This window comes from Oncorhynchus mykiss, chromosome 16, assembly GCF_013265735.2.
Source record: "Oncorhynchus mykiss isolate Arlee chromosome 16, USDA_OmykA_1.1, whole genome shotgun sequence".
Classification (NCBI taxonomy): Eukaryota; Metazoa; Chordata; class Actinopteri; order Salmoniformes; family Salmonidae; genus Oncorhynchus; species Oncorhynchus mykiss.
Genome location: NC_048580.1, coordinates 36031769 through 36056869, shown reverse-complemented (window position 1 = coordinate 36056869; position 25101 = coordinate 36031769). Strand labels below are relative to the sequence as shown.

Sequence of the window (25101 nt, the reverse complement as noted above, 5' to 3'; positions counted from 1 at the left end):
CATTCCGTACATTTTTTATCCTGAAAAACTTCCCAGTCCTTAAAAATTACAAGCATACCCATGAAATGATACAGTCACCACTATGCTTTGACAATAAGGAGTACAGTAAGGTGTTGTATTGGATTTGCCCCAAACATAGTGGTTCTTCCTTTAAAAGTTTGGAGCTTTACATTTTGTGGTAGATGGTGGCAGATTATGGTAAATTGCGTCATTCTGGCAACAATGGCTGACACCTTGCCATAAAATTCTGCGGCACCCGGCAAGCTGTGCTGCAGTGCACAGCAACTTTTAAAGGAAGAACCACTGTAAGTTTGTTTTCAGGACAAGACGTCAATTGCTTTGCCAAAATGATTGCAATATATTGCCTTGTTGCAAACAGGATGTATGTTTTGGAATATTTTTTATTCTGTACAATCTTCCTTCTTTTCACTTGTCAGTTAGGTTAGTTAGTAGTGGAGTAACTACAATGTTGTTGATCCATCCGCAGTTGTCTCCCATCACAGCCTTTAACCTTTCACTGTTTTAAAGTCACCATTGGCCTCATGGTGAAATCGCTTGACTGTTCCCTTCCTCTCCGGCAACTGAATTAGGAAGGATGCCTGTATCTTTGTAGTGACTGGATGTATTGATTCACCATCCAAAGAAATTAATAACTTCACGTTATTCAAAGGAATATCTGCTTTATTTTTACCCCTCTACCAGTAGGTGCCCTTCTTTGCGGGGAATTGGAAAACCTCCCTGGTCTTTGTGGCTGAATCTGTGTTTGAAATTCACTGCTCGACTGAGGGACCTTACAGACAATTGTATGTGTGCGTTACAGAGATGAGGTAGTTATTCAAAACTCATGTTTAACACTATTATTGCACACAGAGTGAGTCCATGCAACTTATATGACTTGTTCAGCAAATGTTTACTCCTGAACTTATTTAGGCTTGGCATGACAAAGGGGTTGAATACTTGACTTTTAAAACATTCAGATAATCTTTTAAATTTGTAACAATTTCGAAAAACATTCCACTTTGACATTATGGGGTATTGTGTGTAGGCCAGTGACCAAATTATTTTTTTTTTAAATAAAAAAAAACATACGTTTTAAATTCAGTCTGTAGCAATATAATATAGAAAAAGTCAAGCGGTGTGAATACTTTCTGAAGGCACTGTATGTGAAAGTACAGAACCTGTATTTGTTTGTAGCAAGTTAAATAAACATGTCATTTGTTGCAATATTGAAGTTACACAGGGAACGGACATATTGGGATTTGACAGCGAACAGTAAAGTTAACCGAACTATACATTTTGGCACGTCTTTCATGCCAACAAGACAAAGCATATTGAAACCACAACTTATATCTCCTTTAGAGTAGTCTTTATTTCAGCCATTCATATTCACAAAATTGTAATAGTCTCTTTCAGTTTGAAACAGGGAAATGCGATACGTATGTATTCGGAATTTATAGATTAAACAAATGCAAATCATAGTGCTGTGATGTTGATTATAGTATAAGCATCAGTATTAAGTAAATGTATCTTTACATCTTGCCATCTGAAGGCATTGGTAATCAATAGAATGGATTTTAACGGTAGAAGAGTAACACAGCTGCTTCAGTAATCTCCTTTGATGAACTCCATTCTGTGTTGGTACCATAGCCATTCCAGTCAAAGCCTGGGAAGTCACCACACTGACGAGGGGCCTCCTCAGGGAAGTATCCACCACCACCAATACAGTAATGTTCAGTGTCGCAGCGAGTGTTTGGCTTTGGTTTGACCCCAGAGCAGATAGCCATGGCTGCACGTTCATTATTTATTGGTCTGAAAGTAATGAAGCCAGGCTCAAACTGGTTTCTTGAGTTGGGCCCGTAAAAATTTCTGGTGGTCTCTATGTTCCCAAAGTCATACACGATTGGAATGGCAGGTCCTGTGTTGCCACATGCCCCAGCATTATATCTCACTGGGTAGAGCTTAAAGAGTTGGTGCAGGTTTCCCCCATAAATGGTGAGAAAGCGTCTCTCTGTGTGGTAGCGGAGGATGGCGGCTATGTTCCAGTGTTCCATAGGGGTGTTGTTGGGAACGTGCCACACCGACATGTCTTCTGCCACAATGTCATAATAGCCAGGATTTTTTAAGTCATCTGAGGTGGCACCATCTGTGGTTCCAAAAGTAACCATGTTGGCCCAGTTTCCATCTCCGTCTGGCCAGTTAGGGTTGCTGCCTTGCTGGCTAGACCAACGATCACCCACTGTGCACTTCCCATACATGTTGTTCTCGTGCACACTCGCCACAAGTGTCCAGCCACCGCCAGCAGTAGTCATGTCGCAGAAGGTCTGGTAGATCGCCCCGTTGGCTGTGGTGAGGTAGTACAGCCCATCTTCTTTTTGGTCATATCTGTCTCTTATTTCCTTACAGCTTTTGGCAATGAAACTGGCCCTGTTTCTCAGCCTCTCCAAACCGTTCAAGACTGTTGTGGCTCCTGGAGCCTCTGCATGCCCATTTTCTTGTATTGCTTTTACAAATTGAGGCAGTTGCACCATCAGTAGATGGATCATCATCAGGAGAAAAAAATGCTTCATTTATCCTCAGTAAAGTATCTGTTCAGTATCGTGCTCTAGTCTCTTTGACAGACTGGGCAAAGACCAGTTCAAATATCCAAATGGAGTTAATATTTGATTTAGTTGTCAATAGGGTTGCTAAATTCCGGTATCTTTCTCAATCTGGAGGTTTTCCAAAAACCCTGGTTGGAAGATTCATAGAAATCAGATGGGAATAAGCAGGAAATCCAGAATCCTCCAACGGTTTTCTGGAATTTTAACCCTTTACACTCATGGGAAGAGGTCTATATGGATAGGGCTAAATTTAAATGTTTCTTAGAGAAGAAATGTGGAAAGCATATGCATAACCATGGTAGAAAAAAGGGAGCAGTTGAGATTATTAGACTAAAAGGTGAGGAAAACAAACAGTTCACCTGAGAAGACAATCATTTTTTTCATTTTTCTAATTTAGCAGACGCTCTAATCCAGAGCGATTTACAGTAGTGAGTGCATACATTTTTCGTACTGGTCCCCCGTGGGAATCAAACCCACAGCGCTAGAGTTGCAAGCGCAATACTCAACCAACGGAGCCACACAGAACCAAATATTGAATCCAAACACTACTGTTGATTTCACATTTACTGTACTTTTTGCCGCATTTGTTGACAACGAAATCTGAAAACACTGCGGATATATTCAGTAACATGATTATTAATTCATTATTTTCTGTAAACATACATAAGACCAAAAATGGACAAGGTTTCAGTGAGAGGTCTGCTGGTGTCTCCAAGTGGCCACATACACACCCCTCTCCAAAGTGTGCACAGTTCTCTTTGGGAAAGGGGGCAGCATTTTCACGTCCGGGTGAAAAGCATGCCCAAAGGCTAGGATACGTGTAGATTTGGATAGAAAACTCTAAAGTTTCTAAAACTGTTAAAATTCTGTCTGTGAGGATAACAGAACTTATTTGGCAGGCGAAACCCTAAGGGCAAACCATCCAGGAAAAAAATTATAATTGAGGTGACTTTTCTATGGGGAACTAGATTTATGAAATTTATTTACCTACACGTACGCTACGGTCACAAGACGCAGGCCTCCTTATTGTCCCTAGAATTTCTAAGCAAACATCTGAAGGCAGGGCTTTCTCCTATAGAGCCCCATTTTTATGGAATGGTCTGCCTATCCACGTGAGAGACGCAGACTGTCTCGCCCTTTAAGACTTTACTGAAGACTCATCTCTTCAGTAGGTCCTATGATTGAGGCACTGGAGCAAGAACTGCTGTCTCTGCCTGGCCAGTTCCTCTCTCTCCCCTGGGATTCTCTGCCTCTAACCCTATTACAGGGGCTGAGTCACTGGCTTACTGGTGCTCTTCCATGCCGTCCCTAGGAGGGGTGCATCATTTGAGTTGGTTGAGTCACTGACGGGATCATCCTGTCCAGGTTTGGCGCCCCCCTCAGGTTCATGCCGTGGGGGGTGATCTTCGTGGGCTATACTCAGCCTTGTCTCAGGGTAGAAAGTTGGTGGTTTGAAGATATCTAGTGGTGTGGGGGCTGTGCTTTGGCAAAGTGGGTGGGGTCATATCCTGCCTGGTTTGCCCTCTTCAGGGGTATCATCGGATGGGGCCACAGTGTCTCCTGACCCCTCCTGTCTCAGCCTCCAGTATTTATGCTGCAGTAGTTTATGTGTTGGGGGGCTAGGGTCAGTCTGTTATGTCTGGAGTATTTATCCTGTCTTATGCAGTGTCCTGTATGAATTGAAGTATGCTCCCTCTAATTCTCTCTCTCCCTCGCCCTCCCCTCCCGGACCTGAGCCCTAGGACCATGCCTCAGGACTACCTGGCCTGATGACTCCTTGCTGTCCACAGTCCACCTGGCTGTGCTGCTGCTCTAGTTTCAACTGTTCTGCCTGCGACTATGGAACCCTGACCTGTTCACCGGACGTGCTCCTGTCTCAGACCTGCTGTTTTCAACTCTCTCTACCGCATGTGCGGTCTCTAACACTGAATGCTCGGCTATGAAAAGCCAACTGACATTTACTCCTGAGGTGCTGACCTGTTACACCCTCTACAACCACTATGATTGTTATTTGACCCTCCTGGTCATCTATGAACGTTTGAACATTTTGGTCATGTACTGTTATAATCTCAACCCAGTACAGCCAGAAGAGGACTGGCAACCCCTCATAGCCTGGTTCCTCTCTAGGTTTCCTCCTAGTTTTTCCTAGCCACCGTGCTTCTACACCTGCATTGCTTGCTGTTTGGGGTTTTAGGCTGGGTTTCTGTATTGCACTTTGACATCGGCTGATGTAAAAAGGGCTTTATAAATACATTTGATTGATTGATTATGAACACATTTCCTCCATCCAGCCCAGATAGTTAATGAACAGAGTGTGACAACAAAACCTAAGACCCTGGAACTTTGTATCTAAGAAAGTAGGCCCCATTTCTTCGGTACAGTAAATTCTATAGTACAAATTGGTAAGAGGTGGGAAAGAAAATTTAACATGGAATGAAAATACTCATGTGAATCAGAGCTGTACTAAAAATGTACTTTTTGGGAGGCAGCAACATGTGGAGCTAGTCGTCCAGGTTGGCACCTAACAGAGGAGCTGAAGACACAATAGAGCCAGTAGAGTTACAAAGGGTAATCTAAGGACCAGAGCTCATGGTACACCTAGTGGGAGCGACTGGTATAGGTAGCACACTATGCATCCTTATACTGGTATGATGGTCCAAAAATATAACAGGGCATGTGGTACGAAATAACTTGTTTTGCATCAGCAATGTCAATTGGGCGTTTGTATTTATAAAGCATACGGATGCAACCTGTACAGTATTGTTTGTGAGAAGTGATTGCCAATGCCAACATTCTCATCATCCAAAAGAGATTCTTCTTCTTCGTGGGTAGACCTTTTCTGTGGAACTAACTGATTTTCCTGTACACAATTTCTCAATGAGATGGGGCGGACAGCTCCCACAAATGATGGAGTTCTGTTTCCTTTTCTCTACTTGGACTAGGAAGGTAACCTGATTCTTTCTGGCTCTGCCATGACCCTCTGGTGATACGTATCGAGGTTAGACCTGCATCCCAAATGGCACCCAATTCCCTATATAGTGTACTACTTTTGACCAGAGCCCCCTTATTGGCTCTGGGGAAAAGTATGGCACTGTATAGGAAATCGGGTGCCATTTGGGACTTAACCCAGAATTCAGGTTCGAAAGACCATACCCAGACATAGTGTAGGGGGTTGAAACTAGCATGCTTCTGGTTAGCTGATATTCATCGCTGCCTTAGAGAAACAAGACAAGCGCTACAAAGGAGAGTTGAATAACTGTGGTGGGTTAGAGTGCGATGTTAACCCTATGGTCTATTTTCACCGCCGAGATTTTCTGTTTGAGGAAAACCTGTATTGTTGTCGTTACTAAAATCGGTGAAATAGGAGAGTGCCAGCTATGCTTCATTGGTTGGGTTGTTGTAACGATGGTGCTTTGGCTAGAGTCAAAGTCACGGGGTGAGTTTTGATGGCAAACCCAAACAAATGGTAACTGGAAGAACAGGAAGTAAACTGGTCTGTGATGGAGAGCTGTTGTTGCAGTAGATAAATCATTTATCAGGTTTGTAAGATCATTACATTTTATGTTTCCTCAAATCCTCAGACTGTATATTTCACTAACCATGACTGCAGCTGTACAATTACAATGCGTGTTGATGTAGTCATCATTGGTTACAGGAAAAACAAGTTTTCAGAACAAATATTAATGAGCGCACCGGCACATTACCTCTATGGTGCTGGGAAAATAAAGCACCCGACATAGTCCAAAGTGATAAGACTCCCACACTCACATTACCTCTATGTGACGTAGAAGTCCGTTACTGGCCGCGGGCAGCATTTGATTCTTTAACGCACACACATATTCATCACTCCTCCCTGCGCCATTAGACCATAAGTTAACAATGTGGGTAGACACACAAATTAACTTCTTTCTTGGTGCAGGCATTTCACACTTGTCAATGTTCATATTTGAGAGATACAATAATTATTATACTTATCAATGTTGTGGATGAGCGCATTGTTTGTTTGTTCTGTTCCTCTCTCTCCTTCTCTGTAGCTTCCGGGTATGCTGGAAAAGGACCCGAGCTAAGGGAATTGGGTTGGCTTTATAGTGCCTGTCCCAAATGGCTCATTAATGCATATGGGCATATTGAAAGATATTGTCAGTAGTGATGTAATGTTGTAAATGTTATGTTGTGATATTGTTTAAAACCGTGTTGCAATGTATATCCTTTAGTATGTTTAGTTCATGGAAAATGTAGGTTTGTATTGTTAATTGATTAATTAATTAGGGTTAATTGTTCTGAGGGGAGGGGCTAGCCCTACAAAAGGAGCCTCTCTCCAGTCTCTAGGGGGGCATTTTTTGGATTGAGCTGTGGATGGGGCAGCATTGTTTTTAAGCTGTCCCCTAAGGTAGACGTTGATGGCAGTACTGTTGTTTTTTGTTCCGGAATCACTTGTAAATAAACACCTTTGCACAGAAGAACTTTTGCGGCTCCGCCATCTTTTTATTTTAATAGAGGTTAGGTTATCCAGTTTAGCCTTCTGGCCTACTCTACGTGACATATGGTGGCAGTGGTGGGATGGCGTACCGCAAATCAGTGAATTCCAACAAGAGAGGTAAAGGAATGCGTACAGGATTGCGTTCTCAGCAACAGCAGCAACTGTCAGAAAAGGTACCTGAAGTTGAACCGGGGGAAAAAAGCACAAGACATAGTCCAAAGTGATGAGACTCCCACACTCACATTACCTCTATGTGGTGCTGGGAGAATAAAGCACACGACATAGTCCAAAGTGATGAGACTCCCACACTCACATTACCTCTATGTGGTGCTGGGAGAAAAAAGCACACGACATAGTCCAAAGTGATGAGACTCCCACACTTACATTACCTCTATGTGGTGCTGGGAAAATAAAGCACACGACATAGTCCAAAGAGATGAGACTCCCACACTCACATTACCTCTGTGGTGCTGGGAGAATAAAGCGCACGACATAGTCCAAAGTGATGAGACTCCCTTACTACATCTGTGGTGCTGGGAGAATAAAGCACACGACATAGTCCAAAGTGATGAGACTCCCTTACTACATCTGTGGTGCTGGGAGAATAAAGCACACGACATAGTCCAAAGTGATGAGACTCCCACACTCAAATGTAACTCTGCATGTCTGTGTCGGACCAGACATTTATGTCATTGCTGGCTAAGGCAATGGGATAAATGAGCGGGCAATGACATAACTGGACCAATATACACATCCAGAGGTAAATGTCATTTCAACCAGTTCTGCCCGCTGACACTTTCTTAGAAAGGTCCTATTCTGACCAAAAGGTGGGCAAGCAATCCCCCAGAAGTAAATCTGTGTGGAGGTAGATGACGTTATCCTCATGACCTTACCATGATGGTCAAATGGCAGCCCTTGCTCATGTCGTGCATGAAGACGTACAGCAGTGTGGAAGGAGCTGCAGCAGGTAGAGTTTGAACTCGTCCCCTAGGGCCACTGCAATTTGCTCAATCATTGCATTCAGAAAGTATTCAGGCCCCTTGACTTTTTCCATGTTTTGTTACATTACAGCCTTATTTTACAATTGATTAAATAGTTGTTTTCCCTCAATCTACACCTGAGCCAGGTTTTTCTCTAGGGTTTTGCTTGCGCTTAGCTCCATTCCGTACATTTTTTATCCTGAAAAACTTCCCAGTCCTTAAAAATTACAAGCATACCCATGAAATGATACAGTCACCACTATGCTTTGACAATAAGGAGTACAGTAAGGTGTTGTATTGGATTTGCCCCAAACATAGTGGTTCTTCCTTTAAAAGTTTGGAGCTTTACATTTTGTGGTAGATGGTGGCAGATTATGGTAAATTGCGTCATTCTGGCAACAATGGCTGACACCTTGCCATAAAATTCTGCGGCACCCGGCAAGCTGTGCTGCAGTGCACAGCAACTTTTAAAGGAAGAACCACTGTAAGTTTGTTTTCAGGACAAGACGTCAATTGCTTTGCCAAAATGATTGCAATATATTGCCTTGTTGCAAACAGGATGTATGTTTTGGAATATTTTTTATTCTGTACAATCTTCCTTCTTTTCACTTGTCAGTTAGGTTAGTTAGTAGTGGAGTAACTACAATGTTGTTGATCCATCCGCAGTTGTCTCCCATCACAGCCTTTAACCTTTCACTGTTTTAAAGTCACCATTGGCCTCATGGTGAAATCGCTCGACTGTTCCCTTCCTCTCCGGCAACTGAATTAGGAAGGATGTCTGTATCTTTGTAGTGACTGGATGTATTGATTCACCATCCAAAGTAATTAATAACTTCACGTTATTCAAAGGAATATCTGCTTTATTTTTACCCCTCTACCAGTAGGTGCCCTTCTTTGCGGGGAATTGGAAAACCTCCCTGGTCTTTGTGGTTGAATCTGTGTTTGAGATTCACTGCTCGACTGAGGGACCTTACAGACAATTGTATGTGTGCGTTACAGAGATGAGGTAGTTATTCAAAACTCATGTTTAACACTATTATTGCACACAGAGTGAGTCCATGCAACTTATATGACTTGTTCAGCAAATGTTTACTCCTGAACTTATTTAGGCTTGGCATGACAAAGGGGTTGAATACTTGACTTTTAAAACATTCAGATAATCTTTTAAATTTGTAACAATTTCGAAAAACATTCCACTTTGACATTATGGGGTATTGTGTGTAGGCCAGTGACCAAATTATTATTTTTTAAATAAAAAAAAACATACGTTTTAAATTCAGTCTGTAGCAATATAATATAGAAAAAGTCAAGCGGTGTGAATACTTTCTGAAGGCACTGTATGTGAAAGTACAGAACCTGTATTTGTTTGTAGCAAGTTAAATAAACATGTCATTTGTTGCAATATTGAAGTTACACAGGGAACGGACATATTGGGATTTGACAGCGAACAGTAAAGTTAACCGAACTATACATTTTGGCACGTCTTTCATGCCAACAAGACAAAGCATATTGAAACCACAACTTATATCTCCTTTAGAGTAGTCTTTATTTCAGCCATTCATATTCACAAAATTGTAATAGTCTCTTTCAGTTTGAAACAGGGAAATGCGATACGTATGTATTCGGAATTTATAGATTAAACAAATGCAAATCATAGTGCTGTGATGTTGATTATAGTATAAGCATCAGTATTAAGTAAATGTATCTTTACATCTTGCCATCTGAAGGCATTGGTAATCAATAGAATGGATTTTAACGGTAGAAGAGTAACACAGCTGCTTCAGTAATCTCCTTTGATGAACTCCATTCTTTGTTGGTACCATAGCCATTCCAGTCAAAGCCTGGGAAGTCACCACACTGACGAGGGGCCTCCTCAGGGAAGTATCCACCACCAATACAGTAATGTTCAGTGTCGCAGCGAGTGTTTGGCTTTGGTTTGACCCCAGAGCAGATAGCCATGGCTGCACGTTCATTATTTATTGGTCTGAAAGTAATGAAGCCAGGCTCAAACTGGTTTCTTGAGTTGGGCCCGTAAAAATTTCTGGTGGTCTCTATGTTCCCAAAGTCATACACGATTGGAATGGCAGGTCCTGTGTTGCCACATGCCCCAGCATTATATCTCACTGGGTAGAGCTTAAAGAGTTGGTGCAGGTTTCCCCCATAAATGGTGAGAAAGCGTCTCTCTGTGTGGTAGCGGAGGATGGCGGCTATGTTCCAGTGTTCCATAGGGGAGTTGTTGGGAACGTGCCACACCGACATGTCTTCTGCCACAATGTCATAATAGCCAGGATTTTTTAAGTCATCTGAGGTGGCACCATCTGTGGTTCCAAAAGTAACCATGTTGGCCCAGTTTCCATCTCCGTCTGGCCAGTTAGGGTTGCTGCCTTGCTGGCTAGACCAACGATCACCCACTGTGCACTTCCCATACATGTTGTTCTCGTGCACACTCGCCACAAGTGTCCAGCCACCGCCAGCAGTAGTCATGTCGCAGAAGGTCTGGTAGATCGCCCCGTTGGCTGTGGTGAGGTAGTACAGCCCATCTTCTTTTTGGTCATATCTGTCTCTTATTTCCTTACAGCTTTTGGCAATGAAACTGGCCCTGTTTCTCAGCCTCTCCAAACCGTTCAAGACTGTTGTGGCTCCTGGAGCCTCTGCATGCCCATTTTCTTGTATTGCTTTTACAAATTGAGGCAGTTGCACCATCAGTAGATGGATCATCATCAGGAGAAAAAAATGCTTCATTTATCCTCAGTAAAGTATCTGTTCAGTATCGTGCTCTAGTCTCTTTGACAGACTGGGCAAAGACCAGTTCAAATATCCAAATGGAGTTAATATTTGATTTAGTTGTCAATAGGGTTGCTAAATTCCGGTATCTTTCTCAATCTGGAGGTTTTCCAAAAACCCTGGTTGGAAGATTCATAGAAATCAGATGGGAATAAGCAGGAAATCCAGAATCCTCCAACGGTTTTCTGGAATTTTAACCCTTTACACTCATGGGAAGAGGTCTATATGGATAGGGCTAAATTTAAATGTTTCTTAGAGAAGAAATGTGGAAAGCATATGCATAACCATGGTAGAAAAAAGGGAGCAGTTGAGATTATTAGACTAAAAGGTGAGGAAAACAAACAGTTCACCTGAGAAGACAATCATTTTTTTCATTTTTCTAATTTAGCAGACGCTCTAATCCAGAGCGATTTACAGTAGTGAGTGCATACATTTTTCGTACTGGTCCCCCGTGGGAATCAAACCCACAGCGCTAGAGTTGCAAGCGCAATACTCAACCAACGGAGCCACACAGAACCAAATATTGAATCCAAACACTACTGTTGATTTCACATTTACTGTACTTTTTGCCGCATTTGTTGACAACGAAATCTGAAAACACTGCGGATATATTCAGTAACATGATTATTAATTCATTATTTTCTGTAAACATACATAAGACCAAAAATGGACAAGGTTTCAGTGAGAGGTCTGCTGGTGTCTCCAAGTGGCCACATACACACCCCTCTCCAAAGTGTGCACAGTTCTCTTTGGGAAAGGGGGCAGCATTTTCACGTCCGGGTGAAAAGCATGCCCAAAGGCTAGGATACGTGTAGATTTGGATAGAAAACTCTAAAGTTTCTAAAACTGTTAAAATTCTGTCTGTGAGGATAACAGAACTTATTTGGCAGGCGAAACCCTAAGGGCAAACCATCCAGGAAAAAAATTATAATTGAGGTGACTTTTCTATGGGGAACTAGATTTATGAAATTTATTTACCTACACGTACGCTACGGTCACAAGACGCAGGCCTCCTTATTGTCCCTAGAATTTCTAAGCAAACATCTGAAGGCAGGGCTTTCTCCTATAGAGCCCCATTTTTATGGAATGGTCTGCCTATCCACGTGAGAGACGCAGACTGTCTCGCCCTTTAAGACTTTACTGAAGACTCATCTCTTCAGTAGGTCCTATGATTGAGGCACTGGAGCAAGAACTGCTGTCTCTGCCTGGCCAGTTCCTCTCTCTCCCCTGGGATTCTCTGCCTCTAACCCTATTACAGGGGCTGAGTCACTGGCTTACTGGTGCTCTTCCATGCCGTCCCTAGGAGGGGTGCGTCATTTGAGTTGGTTGAGTCACTGACGGGATCATCCTGTCCAGGTTTGGCGCCCCCCTCAGGTTCATGCCGTGGGGGGTGATCTTCGTGGGCTATACTCAGCCTTGTCTCAGGGTAGAAAGTTGGTGGTTTGAAGATATCTAGTGGTGTGGGGGCTGTGCTTTGGCAAAGTGGGTGGGGTCATATCCTGCCTGGTTTGCCCTCTTCAGGGGTATCATCGGATGGGGCCACAGTGTCTCCTGACCCCTCCTGTCTCAGCCTCCAGTATTTATGCTGCAGTAGTTTATGTGTCGGGGGGCTAGGGTCAGTCTGTTATGTCTGGAGTATTTATCCTGTCTTATGCAGTGTCCTGTATGAATTGAAGTATGCTCCCTCTAATTCTCTCTCTCCCTCGCCCTCCCCTCCCGGACCTGAGCCCTAGGACCATGCCTCAGGACTACCTGGCCTGATGACTCCTTGCTGTCCACAGTCCACCTGGCTGTGCTGCTGCTCTAGTTTCAACTGTTCTGCCTGCGACTATGGAACCCTGACCTGTTCACCGGACGTGCTCCTGTCTCAGACCTGCTGTTTTCAACTCTCTCTACCGCATGTGCGGTCTCTAACACTGAATGCTCGGCTATGAAAAGCCAACTGACATTTACTCCTGAGGTGCTGACCTGTTACACCCTCTACAACCACTATGATTGTTATTTGACCCTCCTGGTCATCTATGAACGTTTGAACATTTTGGTCATGTACTGTTATAATCTCAACCCAGTACAGCCAGAAGAGGACTGGCAACCCCTCATAGCCTGGTTCCTCTCTAGGTTTCCTCCTAGTTTTTCCTAGCCACCGTGCTTCTACACCTGCATTGCTTGCTGTTTGGGGTTTTAGGCTGGGTTTCTGTATTGCACTTTGACATCGGCTGATGTAAAAAGGGCTTTATAAATACATTTGATTGATTGATTATGAACACATTTCCTCCATCCAGCCCAGATAGTTAATGAACAGAGTGTGACAACAAAACCTAAGACCCTGGAACTTTGTATCTAAGAAAGTAGGCCCCATTTCTTCGGTACAGTAAATTCTATAGTACAAATTGGTAAGAGGTGGGAAAGAAAATTTAACATGGAATGAAAATACTCATGTGAATCAGAGCTGTACTAAAAATGTACTTTTTGGGAGGCAGCAACATGTGGAGCTAGTCGTCCAGGTTGGCACCTAACAGAGGAGCTGAAGACACAATAGAGCCAGTAGAGTTACAAAGGGTAATCTAAGGACCAGAGCTCATGGTACACCTAGTGGGAGCGACTGGTATAGGTAGCACACTATGCATCCTTATACTGGTATGATGGTCCAAAAATATAACAGGGCATGTGGTACGAAATAACTTGTTTTGCATCAGCAATGTCAATTGGGCGTTTGTATTTATAAAGCATACGGATGCAACCTGTACAGTATTGTTTGTGAGAAGTGATTGCCAATGCCAACATTCTCATCATCCAAAAGAGATTCTTCTTCTTCGTGGGTTGACCTTTTCTGTGGAACTAACTGATTTTCCTGTACACAATTTCTCAATGAGATGGGGCGGACAGCTCCCACAAATGATGGAGTTCTGTTTCCTTTTCTCTACTTGGACTAGGAAGGTAACCTGATTCTTTCTGGCTCTGCCATGACCCTCTGGTGATACGTATCGAGGTTAGACCTGCATCCCAAATGGCACCCAATTCCCTATATAGTGTACTACTTTTGACCAGAGCCCCCTTATTGGCTCTGGGGAAAAATATGGCACTGTATAGGAAATCGGGTGCCATCTGGGACTTAACCCAGAATTCAGGTTCGAAAGACCATACCCAGACATAGTGTAGGGGGTTGAAACTAGCATGCTTCTGGTTAGCTGATATTCATCGCTGCCTTAGAGAAACAAGACAAGCGCTACAAAGGAGAGTTGAATAACTGTGGTGGGTTAGAGTGCGATGTTAACCCTATGGTCTATTTTCACCGCCGAGATTTGCTGTTTGAGGAAAACCTGTATTGTTGTCGTTACTAAAATCGGTGAAATAGGAGAGTGCCAGCTATGCTTCATTGGCTGGGTTGTTGTAACGATGGTGCTTTGGCTAGAGTCAAAGAGTCACAGGGTGAGTTTTGATGGCAAACCCAAACAAATGGTAACTGGAAGAACAGGAAGTAAACTGGTCTGTGATGGAGAGCTGTTGTTGCAGTAGATAAATAATTTATCAGGTTTGTAAGATCATTACATTTTATGTTTCCTCAAATCCTCAGACTGTATATTTCACTAACCATGACTGCAGCTGTACAATTACAATGCGTGTTGATGTAGTCATCATTGGTTACAGGAAAAACAAGTTTTCAGAACAAATATTAATGAGCGCACCGGCACATTACCTCTATGGTGCTGGGAAAATAAAGCACCCGACATAGTCCAAAGTGATAAGACTCCCACACTCACATTACCTCTATGTGACGTAGAAGTCCGTTACTGGCCGCGGGCAGCATTTGATTCTTTAACGCACACACATATTCATCACTCCTCCCTGCGCCATTAGACCATAAGTTAACAATGTGGGTAGACACACAAATTAACTTCTTTCTTGGTGCAGGCATTTCACACTTGTCAATGTTCATATTTGAGAGATACAATAATTATTATACTTATCAATGTTGTGGATGAGCGCATTGTTTGTTTGTTCTGTTCCTCTCTCTCCTTCTCTGTAGCTTCCGGGTATGCTGGAAAAGGACCCGAGCTAAGGGAATTGGGTTGGCTTTATAGTGCCTGTCCCAAATGGCTCATTAATGCATATGGGCATATTGAAAGATATTGTCAGTAGTGATGTAATGTTGTAAATGTTATGTTGTGATATTGTTTAAAACCGTGTTGCAATGTATATCCTTTAGTATGTTTAGTTCATGGAAAATGTAGGTTTGTATTGTTAATTGATTAATTAATTAGGGTTAATTGTTCTGAGGGGAGGGGCTAGCCCTACAAAAGGAGCCTCTCTCCAGTCTCTAGGGGGGCATTTTTTGGATTGAGCTGTGGATGGGGCAGCATTGTTTTTAAGCTGTCCCCTAAGGTAGACGTTGATGGCAGTACTGTTGTTTTTTGTTCCGGAATCACTTGTAAATAAACACCTTTGCACAGAAGAACTTTTGCGGCTCCGCCATCTTTTTATTTTAATAGAGGTTAGGTTATCCAGTTTAGCCTTCTGGCCTACTCTACGTGACATATGGTGGCAGTGGTGGGATGGCGTACCGCAAATCAGTGAATTCCAACAAGAGAGGTAAAGGAATGCGTACAGGATTGCGTTCTCAGCAACAGCAGCAACTGTCAGAAAAGGTACCTGAAGTTGAACCGGGGGAAAAAAGCACAAGACATAGTCCAAAGTGATGAGACTCCCACACTCACATTACCTCTATGTGGTGCTGGGAGAATAAAGCACACGACATAGTCCAAAGTGATGAGACTCCCACACTCACATTACCTCTGTGGTGCTGGGAGAAAAAAGCACACGACATAGTCCAAAGTGATGAGACTCCCACACTTACATTACCTCTATGTGGTGCTGGGAGAATAAAGCACACGACATAGTCCAAAGTGATGAGACTCCCTTACTACATCTGTGGTGCTGGGAGAATAAAGCACACGACATAGTCCAAAGTGATGAGACTCCCACACTCAAATGTAACTCTGCATGTCTGTGTCGGACCAGACATTTATGTCATTGCTGGCTAAGGCAATGGGATAAATGAGCGGGCAATGACATAACTGGACCGATATACACATCCAGAGGTAAATGTCATTTCAACCAGTTCTGCCCGCTGACACTTTCTTGGAAAGGTCCAATCCCCCAGAAGTAAATCTGTGTGGAGGTATATGACGTTATCCTCATGACCTTACCATGATGGTCAAACGGCAGCCCTTGCTCATGTCGTGCATGAAGACGTACAGCAGTGTGGAAGGAGCTGCAGCAGGTAGAGTTTGAACTCGTCCCCTAGGGCCACTGCAATTTGCTCAATCATTGCATTCAGAAAGTATTCAGGCCCCTTGACTTTTTCCATGTTTTGTTACGTTACAGCCTTATTTTACAATTGATTAAATAGTTGTTTTCCCTCAATCTACACCTGAGCCAGGTTTTTCTCTAGGGTTTTGCTTGCGCTTAGCTCCATTCCGTACATTTTTTATCCTGAAAAACTTCCCAGTCCTTAAAAATTACAAGCATACCCATGAAATGATACAGTCACCACTATGCTTTGACAATAAGGAGTACAGTAAGGTGTTGTATTGGATTTGCCCCAAACATAGTGGTTCTTCCTTTAAAAGTTTGGAGCTTTACATTTTGTGGTAGATGGTGGCAGATTATGGTAAATTGCGTCATTCTGGCAACAATGGCTGACACCTTGCCATAAAATTCTGCGGCACCCGGCAAGCTGTGCTGCAGTGCACAGCAACTTTTAAAGGAAGAACCACTGTAAGTTTGTTTTCAGGACAAGACGTCAATTGCTTTGCCAAAATGATTGCAATATATTGCCTTGTTGCAAACAGGATGTATGTTTTGGAATATTTTTTATTCTGTACAATCTTCCTTCTTTTCACTTGTCAGTTAGGTTAGTTAGTAGTGGAGTAACTACAATGTTGTTGATCCATCCGCAGTTGTCTCCCATCACAGCCTTTAACCTTTCACTGTTTTAAAGTCACCATTGGCCTCATGGTGAAATCGCTCGACTGTTCCCTTCCTCTCCGGCAACTGAATTAGGAAGGATGCCTGTATCTTTGTAGTGACTGGATGTATTGATTCACCATCCAAAGAAATTAATAACTTCACGTTATTCAAAGGAATATCTGCTTTATTTTTACCCCTCTACCAGTAGGTGCCCTTCTTTGCGGGGAATTGGAAAACCTCCCTGGTCTTTGTGGCTGAATCTGTGTTTGAAATTCACTGCTCGACTGAGGGACCTTACAGACAATTGTATGTGTGCGTTACAGAGATGAGGTAGTTATTCAAAACTCATGTTTAACACTATTATTGCACACAGAGTGAGTCCATGCAACTTATATGACTTGTTCAGCAAATGTTTACTCCTGAACTTATTTAGGCTTGGCATGACAAAGGGGTTGAATACTTGACTTTTAAAACATTCAGATAATCTTTTAAATTTGTAACAATTTCGAAAAACATTCCACTTTGACATTATGGGGTATTGTGTGTAGGCCAGTGACCAAATTATTTTTTTTTTAAATAAAAAAAAACATACGTTTTAAATTCAGTCTGTAGCAATATAATATAGAAAAAGTCAAGCGGTGTGAATACTTTCTGAAGGCACTGTATGTGAAAGTACAGAACCTGTATTTGTTTGTAGCAAGTTAAATAAACATGTCATTTGTTGCAATATTGAAGTTACACAGGGAACGGACATATTGGGATTTGACAGCGAACAGTAAAGTTAACCGAACTATACATTTTGGCACGTCTTTCATGCCAACAAGACAAAGCATATTGAAACCACAACTTATATCTCCTTTAGAGTAGTCTTTATTTCAGCCATTCATATTCACAAAATTGTAATAGTCTCTTTCAGTTTGAAACAGGGAAATGCGATACGTATGTATTCGGAATTTATAGATTAAACAAATGCAAATCATAGTGCTGTGATGTTGATTATAGTATAAGCATCAGTATTAAGTAAATGTATCTTTACATCTTGCCATCTGAAGGCATTGGTAATCAATAGAATGGATTTTAACGGTAGAAGAGTAACACAGCTGCTTCAGTAATCTCCTTTGATGAACTCCATTCTGTGTTGGTACCATAGCCATTCCAGTCAAAGCCTGGGAAGTCACCACACTGACGAGGGGCCTCCTCAGGGAAGTATCCACCACCACCAATACAGTAATGTTCAGTGTCGCAGCGAGTGTTTGGCTTTGGTTTGACCCCAGAGCAGATAGCCATGGCTGCACGTTCATTATTTATTGGTCTGAAAGTAATGAAGCCAGGCTCAAACTGGTTTCTTGAGTTGGGCCCGTAAAAATTTCTGGTGGTCTCTATGTTCCCAAAGTCATACACGATTGGAATGGCAGGTCCTGTGTTGCCACATGCCCCAGCATTATATCTCACTGGGTAGAGCTTAAAGAGTTGGTGCAGGTTTCCCCCATAAATGGTGAGAAAGCGTCTCTCTGTGTGGTAGCGGAGGATGGCGGCTATGTTCCAGTGTTCCATAGGGGTGTTGTTGGGAACGTGCCACACCGACATGTCTTCTGCCACAATGTCATAATAGCCAGGATTTTTTAAGTCATCTGAGGTGGCACCATCTGTGGTTCCAAAAGTAACCATGTTGGCCCAGTTTCCATCTCCGTCTGGCCAGTTAGGGTTGCTGCCTTGCTGGCTAGACCAACGATCACCCACTGTGCACTTCCCATACATGTTGTTCTCGTGCACACTCGCCACAAGTGTCCAGCCACCGCCAGCAGTAGTCATGTCGCAGAAGGTCTGGTAGATCGCCCCGTTGGCTGTGGTGAGGTAGTACAGCCCATCTTCTTTTTGGTCATATCTGTCTCTTATTTCCTTACAGCTTTTGGCAATGAAACTGGCCCTGTTTCTCAGCCTCTCCAAACCGTTCAAGACTGTTGTGGCTCCTGGAGCCTCTGCATGCCCATTTTCTTGTATTGCTTTTACAAATTGAGGCAGTTGCACCATCAGTAGATGGATCATCATCAGGAGAAAAAAATGCTTCATTTATCCTCAGTAAAGTATCTGTTCAGTATCGTGCTCTAGTCTCTTTGACAGACTGGGCAAAGACCAGTTCAAATATCCAAATGGAGTTAATATTTGATTTAGTTGTCAATAGGGTTGCTAAATTCCGGTATCTTTCTCAATCTGGAGGTTTTCCAAAAACCCTGGTTGGAAGATTCATAGAAATCAGATGGGAATAAGCAGGAAATCCAGAATCCTCCAACGGTTTTCTGGAATTTTAACCCTTTACACTCATGGGAAGAGGTCTATATGGATAGGGCTAAATTTAAATGTTTCTTAGAGAAGAAATGTGGAAAGCATATGCATAACCATGGTAGAAAAAAGGGAGCAGTTGAGATTATTAGACTAAAAGGTGAGGAAAACAAACAGTTCACCTGAGAAGACAATCATTTTTTTCATTTTTCTAATTTAGCAGACGCTCTAATCCAGAGCGATTTACAGTAGTGAGTGCATACATTTTTCGTACTGGTCCCCCGTGGGAATCAAACCCACAGCGCTAGAGTTGCAAGCGCAATACTCAACCAACGGAGCCACACAGAACCAAATATTGAATCCAAACACTACTGTTGATTTCACATTTACTGTACTTTTTGCCGCATTTGTTGACAACGAAATCTGAAAACACTGCGGATATATTCAGTAACATGATTATTAATTCATTATTTTCTGTAAACATACATAAGACCAAAAATGGACAAGGTTTCAGTGAGAGGTCTGCTGGTGTCTCCAAGTGGCCACATACACACCCCTCTCCAAAGTGTGCACAGTTCTCTTTGGGAAAGGGGGCAGCATTTTCACGTCCGGGTGAAAAGCATGCCCAAAGGCTAGGATACGTGTAGATTTGGATAGAAAACTCTAAAGTTTCTAAAACTGTTAAAATTCTGTCTGTGAGGATAACAGAACTTATTTGGCAGGCGAAACCCTAAGGGCAAACCATCCAGGAAAAAAATTATAATTGAGGTGACTTTTCTATGGGGAACTAGATTTATGAAATTTATTTACCTACACGTACGCTACGGTCACAAGACGCAGGCCTCCTTATTGTCCCTAGAATTTCTAAGCAAACATCTGAAGGCAGGGCTTTCTCCTATAGAGCCCCATTTTTATGGAATGGTCTGCCTATCCACGTGAGAGACGCAGACTGTCTCGCCCTTTAAGACTTTACTGAAGACTCATCTCTTCAGTAGGTCCTATGATTGAGGCACTGGAGCAAGAACTGCTGTCTCTGCCTGGCCAGTTCCTCTCTCTCCCCTGGGATTCTCTGCCTCTAACCCTATTACAGGGGCTGAGTCACTGGCTTACTGGTGCTCTTCCATGCCGTCCCTAGGAGGGGTGCGTCATTTGAGTTGGTTGAGTCACTGACGGGATCATCCTGTCCAGGTTTGGCGCCCCCCTCAGGTTCATGCCGTGGGGGGTGATCTTCGTGGGCTATACTCAGCCTTGTCTCAGGGTAGAAAGTTGGTGGTTTGAAGATATCTAGTGGTGTGGGGGCTGTGCTTTGGCAAAGTGGGTGGGGTCATATCCTGCCTGGTTTGCCCTCTTCAGGGGTATCATCGGATGGGGCCACAGTGTCTCCTGACCCCTCCTGTCTCAGCCTCCAGTATTTATGCTGCAGTAGTTTATGTGTTGGGGGGCTAGGGTCAGTCTGTTATGTCTGGAGTATTTATCCTGTCTTATGCAGTGTCCTGTATGAATTGAAGTATGCTCCCTCTAATTCTCTCTCTCCCTCGCCCTCCCCTCCCGGACCTGAGCCCTAGGACCATGCCTCAGGACTACCTGGCCTGATGACTCCTTGCTGTCCACAGTCCACCTGGCTGTGCTGCTGCTCTAGTTTCAACTGTTCTGCCTGCGACTATGGAACCCTGACCTGTTCACCGGACGTGCTCCTGTCTCAGACCTGCTGTTTTCAACTCTCTCTACCGCATGTGCGGTCTCTAACACTGAATGCTCGGCTATGAAAAGCCAACTGACATTTACTCCTGAGGTGCTGACCTGTTACACCCTCTACAACCACTATGATTGTTATTTGACCCTCCTGGTCATCTATGAACGTTTGAACATTTTGGTCATGTACTGTTATAATCTCAACCCAGTACAGCCAGAAGAGGACTGGCAACCCCTCATAGCCTGGTTCCTCTCTAGGTTTCCTCCTAGTTTTTCCTAGCCACCGTGCTTCTACACCTGCATTGCTTGCTGTTTGGGGTTTTAGGCTGGGTTTCTGTATTGCACTTTGACATCGGCTGATGTAAAAAGGGCTTTATAAATACATTTGATTGATTGATTATGAACACATTTCCTCCATCCAGCCCAGATAGTTAATGAACAGAGTGTGACAACAAAACCTAAGACCCTGGAACTTTGTATCTAAGAAAGTAGGCCCCATTTCTTCGGTACAGTAAATTCTATAGTACAAATTGGTAAGAGGTGGGAAAGAAAATTTAACATGGAATGAAAATACTCATGTGAATCAGAGCTGTACTAAAAATGTACTTTTTGGGAGGCAGCAACATGTGGAGCTAGTCGTCCAGGTTGGCACCTAACAGAGGAGCTGAAGACACAATAGAGCCAGTAGAGTTACAAAGGGTAATCTAAGGACCAGAGCTCATGGTACACCTAGTGGGAGCGACTGGTATAGGTAGCACACTATGCATCCTTATACTGGTATGATGGTCCAAAAATATAACAGGGCATGTGGTACGAAATAACTTGTTTTGCATCAGCAATGTCAATTGGGCGTTTGTATTTATAAAGCATACGGATGCAACCTGTACAGTATTGTTTGTGAGAAGTGATTGCCAATGCCAACATTCTCATCATCCAAAAGAGATTCTTCTTCTTCGTGGGTAGACCTTTTCTGTGGAACTAACTGATTTTCCTGTACACAATTTCTCAATGAGATGGGGCGGACAGCTCCCACAAATGATGGAGTTCTGTTTCCTTTTCTCTACTTGGACTAGGAAGGTAACCTGATTCTTTCTGGCTCTGCCATGACCCTCTGGTGATACGTATCGAGGTTAGACCTGCATCCCAAATGGCACCCAATTCCCTATATAGTGTACTACTTTTGACCAGAGCCCCCTTATTGGCTCTGGGGAAAAGTATGGCACTGTATAGGAAATCGGGTGCCATTTGGGACTTAACCCAGAATTCAGGTTCGAAAGACCATACCCAGACATAGTGTAGGGGGTTGAAACTAGCATGCTTCTGGTTAGCTGATATTCATCGCTGCCTTAGAGAAACAAGACAAGCGCTACAAAGGAGAGTTGAATAACTGTGGTGGGTTAGAGTGCGATGTTAACCCTATGGTCTATTTTCACCGCCGAGATTTTCTGTTTGAGGAAAACCTGTATTGTTGTCGTTACTAAAATCGGTGAAATAGGAGAGTGCCAGCTATGCTTCATTGGTTGGGTTGTTGTAACGATGGTGCTTTGGCTAGAGTCAAAGTCACGGGGTGAGTTTTGATGGCAAACCCAAACAAATGGTAACTGGAAGAACAGGAAGTAAACTGGTCTGTGATGGAGAGCTGTTGTTGCAGTAGATAAATCATTTATCAGGTTTGTAAGATCATTACATTTTATGTTTCCTCAAATCCTCAGACTGTATATTTCACTAACCATGACTGCAGCTGTACAATTACAATGCGTGTTGATGTAGTCATCATTGGTTACAGGAAAAACAAGTTTTCAGAACAAATATTAATGAGCGCACCGGCACATTACCTCTATGGTGCTGGGAAAATAAAGCACCCGACATAGTCCAAAGTGATAAGACTCCCACACTCACATTACCTCTATGTCACGTAGAAGTCCGTTACTGGCCGCGGGCAGCATTTGATTCTTTAACGCACACACATATTCATCACTCCTCCCTGCGCCATTAGACCATAAGTTAACAATGTGGGTAGACACACAAATTAACTTCTTTCTTGGTGCAGGCATTTCACACTTGTCAATGTTCATATTTGAGAGATACAATAATTATTATACTTATCAATGTTGTGGATGAGCGCATTGTTTGTTTGTTCTGTTCCTCTCTCTCCTTCTCTGTAGCTTCCGGGTATGCTGGAAAAGGACCCGAGCTAAGGGAATTGGGTTGGCTTTATAGTGCCTGTCCCAAATGGCTCATTAATGCATATGGGCATATTGAAAGATATTGTCAGTAGTGATGTAATGTTGTAAATGTTATGTTGTGATATTGTTTAAAACCGTGTTGCAATGTATATCCTTTAGTATGTTTAGTTCATGGAAAATGTAGGTTTGTATTGTTAATTGATTAATTAATTAGGGTTAATTGTTCTGAGGGGAGGGGCTAGCCCTACAAAAGGAGCCTCTCTCCAGTCTCTAGGGGGGCATTTTTTGGATTGAGCTGTGGATGGGGCAGCATTGTTTTTAAGCTGTCCCCTAAGGTAGACGTTGATGGCAGTACTGTTGTTTTTTGTTCCGGAATCACTTGTAAATAAACACCTTTGCACAGAAGAACTTTTGCGGCTCCGCCATCTTTTTATTTTAATAGAGGTTAGGTTATCCAGTTTAGCCTTCTGGCCTACTCTACGTGACATATGGTGGCAGTGGTGGGATGGCGTACCGCAAATCAGTGAATTCCAACAAGAGAGGTAAAGGAATGCGTACAGGATTGCGTTCTCAGCAACAGCAGCAACTGTCAGAAAAGGTACCTGAAGTTGAACCGGGGGAAAAAAGCACAAGACATAGTCCAAAGTGATGAGACTCCCACACTCACATTACCTCTATGTGGTGCTGGGAGAATAAAGCACACGACATAGTCCAAAGTGATGAGACTCCCACACTCACATTACCTCTATGTGGTGCTGGGAGAAAAAAGCACACGACATAGTCCAAAGTGATGAGACTCCCACACTTACATTACCTCTATGTGGTGCTGGGAAAATAAAGCACACGACATAGTCCAAAGAGATGAGACTCCCACACTCACATTACCTCTGTGGTGCTGGGAGAATAAAGCGCACGACATAGTCCAAAGTGATGAGACTCCCTTACTACATCTGTGGTGCTGGGAGAATAAAGCACACGACATAGTCCAAAGTGATGAGACTCCCTTACTACATCTGTGGTGCTGGGAGAATAAAGCACACGACATAGTCCAAAGTGATGAGACTCCCACACTCAAATGTAACTCTGCATGTCTGTGTCGGACCAGACATTTATGTCATTGCTGGCTAAGGCAATGGGATAAATGAGCGGGCAATGACATAACTGGACCGATATACACATCCAGAGGTAAATGTCATTTCAACCAGTTCTGCCCGCTGACACTTTCTTAGAAAGGTCCTATTCTGACCAAAAGGTGGGCAAGCAATCCCCCAGAAGTAAATCTGTGTGGAGGTAGATGACGTTATCCTCATGACCTTACCATGATGGTCAAATGGCAGCCCTTGCTCATGTCGTGCATGAAGACGTACAGCAGTGTGGAAGGAGCTGCAGCAGGTAGAGTTTGAACTCGTCCCCTAGGGCCACTGCAATTTGCTCAATCATTGCATTCAGAAAGTATTCAGGCCCCTTGACTTTTTCCATGTTTTGTTACATTACAGCCTTATTTTACAATTGATTAAATAGTTGTTTTCCCTCAATCTACACCTGAGCCAGGTTTTTCTCTAGGGTTTTGCTTGCGCTTAGCTCCATTCCGTACATTTTTTATCCTGAAAAACTTCCCAGTCCTTAAAAATTACAAGCATACCCATGAAATGATACAGTCACCACTATGCTTTGACAATAAGGAGTACAGTAAGGTGTTGTATTGGATTTGCCCCAAACATAGTGGTTCTTCCTTTAAAAGTTTGGAGCTTTACATTTTGTGGTAGATGGTGGCAGATTATGGTAAATTGCGTCATTCTGGCAACAATGGCTGACACCTTGCCATAAAATTCTGCGGCACCCGGCAAGCTGTGCTGCAGTGCACAGCAACTTTTAAAGGAAGAACCACTGTAAGTTTGTTTTCAGGACAAGACGTCAATTGCTTTGCCAAAATGATTGCAATATATTGCCTTGTTGCAAACAGGATGTATGTTTTGGAATATTTTTTATTCTGTACAATCTTCCTTCTTTTCACTTGTCAGTTAGGTTAGTTAGTAGTGGAGTAACTACAATGTTGTTGATCCATCCGCAGTTGTCTCCCATCACAGCCTTTAACCTTTCACTGTTTTAAAGTCACCATTGGCCTCATG

The 25101-nt window shown here is 43.0% G+C and overlaps 3 protein-coding genes across 3 annotated transcripts; all 3 read right to left on the bottom strand.

Moving 5' to 3' along the window:
- Nucleotides 1–1349: 1349 nt before the first annotated feature.
- LOC118939527 (intelectin-like) lies at nt 1350–2648 on the bottom strand. The gene has a single exon (XM_036946768.1). It carries the CDS (start codon nt 2565–2567, stop codon nt 1575–1577), a length of 993 nt encoding a protein of 330 aa, XP_036802663.1. The 5' UTR covers nt 2568–2648; the 3' UTR covers nt 1350–1574.
- A 6939-nt stretch (nt 2649–9587) lies between these two features.
- On the bottom strand, nt 9588–10881 carry LOC110511074 (intelectin-like). The gene has a single exon (XM_021592147.2). The coding sequence runs from the start codon at nt 10800–10802 to the stop codon at nt 9813–9815; it is 990 nt and encodes a 329-aa protein (XP_021447822.1). The 5' UTR covers nt 10803–10881; the 3' UTR covers nt 9588–9812.
- A 6785-nt stretch (nt 10882–17666) lies between these two features.
- LOC118939526 (intelectin-like) lies at nt 17667–18965 on the bottom strand. Its single transcript, XM_036946767.1, has one exon. It carries the CDS (start codon nt 18882–18884, stop codon nt 17892–17894), a length of 993 nt encoding a protein of 330 aa, XP_036802662.1. The 5' UTR covers nt 18885–18965; the 3' UTR covers nt 17667–17891.
- Between the last annotated feature and the right edge of the window lie 6136 nt (nt 18966–25101).